The sequence below is a fragment of the Branchiostoma belcheri genome, unplaced genomic scaffold (genome assembly GCF_001625305.1).
Source record: "Branchiostoma belcheri isolate BF01 breed outbred unplaced genomic scaffold, Haploidv18h27 scaffold85, whole genome shotgun sequence".
Lineage (NCBI taxonomy): Eukaryota > Metazoa > Chordata > Leptocardii > Amphioxiformes > Branchiostomatidae > Branchiostoma > Branchiostoma belcheri.
In genome coordinates, this window is record NW_017804520.1 from 416863 (window position 1) to 425179 (window position 8317).

General features: G+C 44.4%; 2 protein-coding genes and 1 pseudogene across 2 annotated transcripts in view; all 3 read right to left on the minus strand.

The window, feature by feature from the left end:
- LOC109486995 (monocarboxylate transporter 12-like) overlaps positions 1-1063 on the minus strand; it is a 9975-nt gene extending 8912 nt beyond the window's left edge. The window contains exons 1-2 of the mRNA XM_019790911.1: positions 856-1063; positions 394-537 (exon numbers count right to left, since the gene is read on the minus strand). Coding sequence (XP_019646470.1) covers positions 394-537; positions 856-1063 — 352 coding nt within the window. The remainder of the gene's footprint in view (positions 1-393; positions 538-855) is intronic.
- A 1795-nt stretch (positions 1064-2858) lies between these two features.
- On the minus strand, positions 2859-4935 carry LOC109486996 (monocarboxylate transporter 12-like). Its single transcript, XM_019790912.1, has 5 exons — positions 4728-4935; positions 4258-4401; positions 3762-4075; positions 3266-3707; positions 2859-3094 (listed from the first exon to the last, which is right to left on the minus strand). Exons 1-5 carry the CDS (start codon positions 4933-4935, stop codon positions 2859-2861), a joined length of 1344 nt encoding a protein of 447 aa, XP_019646471.1.
- A 1309-nt stretch (positions 4936-6244) lies between these two features.
- Positions 6245-8317, minus strand: part of LOC109487040 — a 4472-nt pseudogene continuing 2399 nt past the window's right edge.

The following is an 8317-nucleotide window of genomic DNA, read 5'->3' on the forward strand; positions in this document are numbered from 1 at the left end:
CACACCTACAGCTGGCCTCTTCGGCTCTGACTTTGCGAACAAATCAGAATTCTGGGAAAGTGAACACTACAATGTACTAGGTACACACCGGCAAGGGCCCCTTATGTACAGGGGCCCGCTGAGTGTAGAACGTCTGCGTGGAGTCAGGCTCAGCAGTCCGGTGGGAGGGGGGCACCTCTAGCTGGGAGTAGGGCGTGTGGTCTACTCCCTCAGTCAGCAGTGTAGACTGTGGGGAGGAGAGAGAAACGACCGGCAACAACACGCTGTACGATTTACAGTATGGTTGAAAACTTTTTTTTTTTGGAAACGGCCGAAAATTCATGCGCGCGCGGATGTCATCCATATAATCAAATCAACATGGCCTAACAGAAAAAAAAAGAGACAAATACTGACCTGTGAGGACCCCCACACTAAAGAACAGGTGTATCATCGTCTGTGCGAAGAAGCTGACGACAAGCCCCACTGCAGAAATGACGCCCCCTGCGATGATCACAGTACGGCAGCTGGTCAGGTTGCTCAGAGCACCGGCAAAGGGAGCTAAAAGGTGATGCACTATCGTCATTTGTTTGACTGCAATTAAGAGCATCAATGAGGGTTTTGATCTTATATTCAATTTACACTCAAAGTCATGCTTCGACAACCACAATTGACTTTATGTACATGTTGCACTATTCATAAAGACCATCATCATTGATACATTTGGTCATCGACATCTTTCAAGGATCACCTTGATCTACATCACAAAGAAACATCATGGCCATTGATAAAGTTGAAAGTGTCAAGTTGTTCACCATAACCTTTTCCCCAAGAGCGAAATGTCAGAAATAATTATGTATTATGTGGTTGTATACTCACAACACATCAACAGCATACCCCCGAGGATAGAACTGATAAAGGAGGTGATCCCGGCACTCTCCTGGAAAACTTCCCTGAACTCTGCGTAGAACACTCCAAAAGCCTTGGTAGAACCGACCACTACAACATGTATGAAGAAAGTGCCGACCACCACCATCCAGCCCCACCCGCCATTTGGCGGCTTTTCAGCAAACTGCCTCTTTGCCATTCCTCTTGTTGTGTCTTGCAGTCCCTGTGTTGAAAGACGATACGTGACTACATATCAAGGATAGGAGCGACATAAATTATGGGATTGATGCAAAACTACCTAAGCTTAAACATGCAAAAGCACCTTAGAATGTCACTGTGCACGTCTAGGCCAGGACGTAATACCCCTAGACGTGATACACCGCAAGATGTAGGCCAGCGATTTTATAGCAGGTCTCGATCTTTCAACTTTGTTGGGAATGGGGATGAAGCCTACCATCTCTGATTGCCTGGTTGGTTTAAGTTGATGGTGCGGTAGTGTTCCAGGGGTACAAATAGCACTAACCAGGACGACATTAATATGCATGTCTAATACTAAGTAGTAGGTCGATAGCAATGACCAATCTACATTCAAATTTGTTTGGCACAGCTTACATGGGCTGCTGTAAACTTAGTCATACTAGTCCTACAAGTAGGCTGAGCCAAAGGTTAATGGCACCGTGGCTAACATACTTTATTGTAGACAAAGGCGAGAAAAGTATGTATAGTATGTTTATCTGTTTATATGTAACCGACACTGTTAACTGTTACCTGTTACTAATGGTTTATTTTCTAGTCGTGAAGGCTAGCCCTTTATAATAGCCTCTGGCTAGTTTGGCAGTCCTGGCTGTATAATTTATTATATATATGTGTGTGTTTATACAGTCAAAAAATCAAAAGTATACTCACAGTTAACCTCAGACGCAGTTGTCTGTGATGTCCACTCAAAAGGTCTATCTCCAAGACGACGAACTTTTGGCGACCTGACCTCTCCAATCGTTTGTGTGCATCGATACCGCAAGGCACATCCCTTTCGAATTCTGTCACACAAACCCAAACCGGTTCCAGGCAGGGTGCCGGTCAGACTCGGGTCGTCCACTGTATGTAGGTGCTTGTGTTACCCACCCATGTACGTTAAAAAGTGTATGCAATATGTATTTTGGATATCAGTGGTTGGCCGTGTACGACTTCGAGAGTCAAGTGTTTTGAGGCACCTGTTAGAACAGGAAGAGCCTTCAGAACTATCTACCTACGTAACCAACATTGCCGTATCCAGTTCTGCTGCGCTCGCACTTGTTGAATGCCCCAGGACCTTAGTGATTCCGTAACACCATATAAAACGCCTGCAGGCGATATTCTTATTGTTCCTGTTATATATTTTCACTGACATTAGTTCTTTAAACAGCTTTCACTAGCTCTGATGAGTATACAAAAGGGTAACCATAACTTGTTGTTTCCTTATTCCAACCAATTAATTCGACTTAAATTATTTTGAAGGTATTTTCATTGCCTTAGGTTGTATATCTTTTATCGCTAGACACTTGCATATTCTTCTATTGGTGATAAGTTAAAACCCCCATTTCTTTGTACTTACAGTTTTTGACAGTAAACACTGATGGGTCTCACACTTAGCTTTAGGGGTATAAAACTGTGTCCATCTCTGTATAGCCCTTGGGCCACACAGTAGACAGTAGTGCAAAGCTTTCAGGGTATAATGCTGTGTCCTTCTCTGTTTCTAGATGGGCCACATGCATACGTTAACGCTACAGCGGGGGGCTAGCCACTGACATTGAGTTTTGTTGATAGATATAAATGGATGAAGCCTCTCGAAGTTTACAAAGGTCTGCTATTTTCCAACGTCTTGAATTGTGGTACAGTTATGAAAACATACACGTGCTCCCTTGCTTCGAAATGCTTCGAATCTATCGTTAAAAGTTAACGGTTGCATAATTGTTTGCAGAAAAGTGTCTCATACACAGGCATACAGGGGAGGTCATCTACATTTCTCGAAAACTCTGGTTCGTTTGGCCAACATTATTACTGGTATCCCGCGGCATGTGGCTAAGAACAATTACTCCGTCGCACTGGTCTGGAAGTTGACCGGTACCGGGGCCAAGTGTCCTTCTGGTTGTTGAGCACGGGTTGAGGAGAAGCACGAGCACTGACGCGAAAATAAAGATGGCAGCCGCGAAGAAAGACCAGTCGTAGTTTCCAGTCGCATCATACAGCCAACCTGGGTTATGGATAAAAATGTCACGTATTAGGCACTTTAAAAGTCATTCGGCAGGGGTGTACATGTATCAGGGTCGAAAAACTGGCAACCTTAATATACATATGGACATCATTCGTATTATATGCTATATGGGTAACAAAGACAAAACACAAAGTAACTAGTTCTGCTTACCTGCAATGGGTGGTCCAAGCAGCCAGGCGGCGCCCTGGAAGACAAAGGCCCACCCAAGCCCACCAGAAATGCGGGACACTCCGCTGTATTTTCTTACCAAAACTGCAATGAGCGGAAAGAAAATGCCCGAGAAAAATCCATAGAACACCATGCATACGACAAGGCCTGTGTATGTTCTCCCGAATGGTATGGCGATGTTAGATATGGCCAGTCCAGTAATGCCAATCATGTAATAGTAAACTTTACTGATCTTTCTTCTGTCCGACAGCCAACCGTTTAACAGTCTAGAGACGGCTTCTGAGATTCCCATGATTGACAGTAGAAAAGCGGCTGGCGTCTTTTCTATTCCAATCTTTTGAGCATGGGCTACAAGGTGGACGAAAACGATGGAATTGCCCAGGGCGGTTCCGAATGCTGACACACTGTAGACAAGGAAAGGGCGCTGTTTTAGTAAAGTGACGTCAAACGTTTCCATGATCTTCTGACCAATAGAAACTAGGATGGTTGTCATTTTTCTATCCTCACTACTCTGTGCTTCGCTGTCGACTTGATCTTTGCTACGATCTTCCTCAAAGTGTATGGGCCTCATCAGGGCACCACAAACACAGCCATTGAACAGTAAACCCCCCACAATCAACAGAGCGCCTCTCCACCCGAACTCGTCGATGAGATACTGAAAGAGTGGAGGAAGAGCAATGATGCCGACCCCAGTGCCACAAACTGCGATCCCATTGGCTGTGGCGTGCCGCTTGTCGAAGTAGCGTCCAATCATAGCAAGGCTTGGTGAGTACATGAGACATAGACCCAATCCTGAGGAAAAATTGTCAGGCAGTTAGGTTTGGGGATGTTTTATTGAGAAACGTGCTGGAGAAAACAATTGCAGGGTCGCTCATCAGACAGAATACTGATACCGTCATTTTCTATGCAATGGTTGTTAAGTTTGAATATAACATAACAGAATAAATAGTAAAAGAAAAGAGACGAATACTGACCTGTGAGGACCCCCACACTGAAGAACAGGTGTATCATCGTCTGTGCGAAGAAGCTGACGACAAGCCCCACGGCAGAAATGACGCCCCCTGCGATGATCACAGTACGGCAGCTGGTCAGGTTGCTCAGAGCACCGGCAAAGGGAGCTAAAAGATGTTGCACAATCGTCATTTGTTTGACTGCAATTAGGAGCATCAGTGAGAGTCTTGTGCAATCTTATATTCAATTTACACTCAAAGTCATGCATCAACAGCCACAATTGATTTTATGTACATGTTGCACTATGCATAAAGACCATCATCATTGATACATTTGGTCATCGACATCTTCACTTTCAATGATCACCTTGATCGACATCAGAAAGAAACATCATGGCCATTAATAAGGTTGAAGTGTCAAGTTGTTCACCATAACTTTTTCCCCGAGAGCGAAAAGTCAGAAATAATTATGTATTATGTGGTTGTATACTCACAACACATCAACAGCATACCCCCTAGGATAGAACTGATGAAGGAGGTGATCCCGGCACTCTCCTGGAAAACTTCCCTGAACTCTGCGTAGAACACTCCGAAAGCCTTGGTAGAACCGACCACTACAACATGTATGAAGAAGGTGCCGACCACCACCATCCAGCCCCACCCGCCATTTGGCGGCTTTTCAGCAAACTGCCTCTTTGCCATTTTCCTCTTGTTGTGTCTTGCAGTCTCTGTTGAAAAACGATACGTGACTACATATCAAGGATAGGAGCGACATAGATCATAGGATTGATGCAAAACTACGCTAAGCTTAAACATACCAAAGCACCTTAGAATGTCACTGTGCACGTCTAGGCCGGGACGTAATACCCCTAGACGTGATACACCGCAACAAGATGTAGGCCAGCGATTTTATAGCAGGTCTCGATCTTTCAACTTTGTTCGGAAATGGGGATGAAGCCTACCATCTCTGGTTGGTTTAAGTTGATTGTGCGGTAGTGTTCCAGGGGTACAAATAACACTACCCAGGACGACATTAATATGCATGTCTAATACTAAGTAGTAGGTCGATAGCAATGACCAATCTACATTCAAATTCGTTTTGCACAGCTTACATAGGCTGCTGTAAACTTAGTCATACTAGTCCTACAAGTAGGCTGAGCCAAAGGTTAATGGCACCGTGGCTAACTTACTTTATTGTAGACAAAGGCGAGAAAAGTATGTATATAGTATGTTTATCTGTTTATATGTAACCGACACTGTTAACTGTTACCTGTTACTAATGGTTTATTTTCTAGTCGTGAAGGCTAGCCCTTTATAATAGCCTCTGGCTAGTTTGGCAGTCCTGGCTGTATAATTTATTATATATATGTGTGTGTTTATACAGTCAAAAAATCAAAAGTATACTCACAGTTAACCTCAGACGCAGTTGTCTGTGATGTCCACTCAAAAGGTCTATCTCCAAGACGACGAACTTTCGGCGACCTGACCTCTCCAATCGTTTGTGTGCATCGATACCGCAAGGCACATCCCTTTCGAATTCTGTCACACACTGAACCCAAACCGGTTCCAGGGTGCCGGTCAGACTCGGGTCGTCCACTGTATGTAGGTGTGTGAGTTACCCACCCATGTATGTTAAAAAATTGTATGCAATATGTATGTTGGATATCAGTGGTTGGCCGTGTACGACTTCGAGAGTCAAGTGTTTTGAGGCACCTGTTAGAACAGGAAGAGCCTTCAGAACTATCTACCTACGTAACCAACATTGCCGTATCCAGTTCTGCTGCGCTCGCACTTCTTGAATGCCCCAGGACCTTAGTGATTCCGTAACACCATATAAAACGCCTGCAGGCGATATTCTTATTGTTCCTGTTATATATTTTCACTGACATTAGTTCTTTAAACAGCTTTCACTAGCTCTGATGAGTATACAAAAGGGTAACCATAACTTGTTGTTTCCTTATTCCAACCAATTAATTCGACTTAAATTATTTTGAAGGTAATTGCACTGCCTTAAGTTTTACATCTTGTATTGCTAGACACTTGCATATTCTTATATTGGTGATAAGTTAAAACCCCCATTTCTTTGTACTTACAGTTTTTGACAGTAAACACTGATGGGTCTCACACTTAGCTTTAGGGGTATAAAACTGTGTCCATCTCTGTATAGCCCTTGGGCCACACAGTAGACAGTAGTGCAAAGCTTTCAGGGTATAATGCTGTGTCCTTCTCTGTTTCTAGATGGGCCACATGCATACGTTAACGCTACAGCGGGGGGCTAGCCACTGACATTGAGTTTTGTTGATAGATATAAATGGATGAAGCCTCTCGAAGTTTACAAAGGTCTGCTATTTTCCAACGTCTTGAATTGTGGTACAGTTATGAAAACATACACGTGCTCCCTTGCTTCGAAATGCTTCGAATCTATCGTTAAAAGTTAACGGTTGCATAATTGTTTGCAGAAAAGTGTCTCATACATAGGCATACAGGGGAGGTCATCTACATTTCTCGAAAACTCTGGTTCGTTTGGCCGACATTACTACTGGTATCCCGCGGCATGTGGCTAAGAACAACTACTCCGTCGCACTGGTCTGGAAGTTGACCGGTACCGGGGCCAAGTGTCCTTCTGGTTGTTGAGCACGGGTTGAGGAGAAGCACGAGCACTGACGCGAAAATAAAGATGGCAGCCGCGAAGAAAGACCAGTCGTAGTTTCCAGTCGCATCATACAGCCAACCTGGGTAATGGATGAATATGCCACGTATTAGGCACTTTAAAAGTCATTCGGTAGGGGTGTACATGTATCAGGGTCGAAAAACTGGCAACCTCAATATACATATTGACATCATTAGTATTAAATGCTATGTGACCTATATGAGCTTAAGTGTGCATCAATTCTAATAGACTACACATTGAACGACGAATAGCTAGTAATAAGGATAAATCAAAAGTAACTATTTCTGCTTACCTGCAATGGGCGGTCCAAGCAGCCAGGCAGCGCCCTGGAAGACAAAGGCCCACCCAAGCCCACCGGAAATGCGGGACACTCCGCTGTATTTTCGTACCAAAACTGCAATGAGTGGGAAGAAAATGCCCGAAAAAAATCCATAGAACACCATGCACACCACAAGGCCTGTGTATGTTCTCCCGAACGGTATGGCGATGTTAGATATGGCTAGTCCAGTGATTCCAATCATGTAATAGTAAACTTTACTGATCTTTCTTCTGTCCGACAGCCAACCGTTTAACAGTCTAGAGACGGCCTCTGAAATTCCCATGATTGACAGGAGAAAAGCGGCTGGTGTCTTTTCTACTCCAACCTTTTGAGCATGGGCCACAAGGTGTACAAAAATTATTGAGTTGCCCAGCGAGGTTAGGAACGAGGACACACTGTAAATGACGAAAGAGCGGTGTTTTAGTAAGGTCACGTCAAACGGTTGCAGGACCTTCTGACAAAAAGAAACAAGAGTTGTCTTTTTCTTCAGAATATCTTCACTATTCTGTGCTTCGCTGTTGTCTTGATTTTTGCCACGATCTTCCTTCAAGTGTATTGGCCTCATCAGGGCACCACAAACACAGCCATTGAACAGTAAACCCCCGACGATCAAGAGAGCGCCTCTCCATCCGAACTCATCAATAAGAAACTGGAAGAGTGGAGGAAGAGCAAAGATGCCAACCCCAGTGCCACAAACTGCGATCCCATTGGCTGTGGCGTGCCGCTTGTCGAAGTAGCGTCCAATCATAGCCAGGCTTGGTGAGTACATCAGACATAGACCCAATCCTGAAGAAGAAATCGTTGGGACTTAGGTGTGGAATTGTGTTACTGAGTGACGTTAAAATATAAAAACCAATGCAGTCTCGCTCATCAGAGAGAACACCTATAGCCATTTTCCATGCGGTGGTAATGCTTTCCAACATTTGAAGAAGAAACAGAAGAAGAAAAGGGACTACACCGACCTGTGAGGATCCCCACACTGAAGAACAGGTGTGTCATCGTCTGTGCGAAGAAGCTGACGACAAGCCCCACGGCAGAAATACGCCCCTGCGATGATCACAGTACGGCAGCTGGTCAGGTTGCTCAGGGCACCG

What these genes read in the sequence shown, in the direction of transcription:
- LOC109486996 (XM_019790912.1), bottom strand. Translation starts at nt 4,935, where the DNA reads ATGGCAAAGAGGCAGTTTGCTGAAAAGCCGCCAAATGGCGGGTGGGGC. An exon ending in GGGTATGCTGTTGATGTGTT is followed by an intron (nt 4,402 to 4,727) that starts GTGAGTATACAA and finishes AACATCTTTTAG; the next exon opens with CTCCCTTTGCCGGTGCTCTG. An exon ending in GCTTGGACCACCCATTGCAG is followed by an intron (nt 3,095 to 3,265) that starts GTAAGCAGAACT and finishes TCCATAACCCAG; the next exon opens with GTTGGCTGTATGATGCGACT.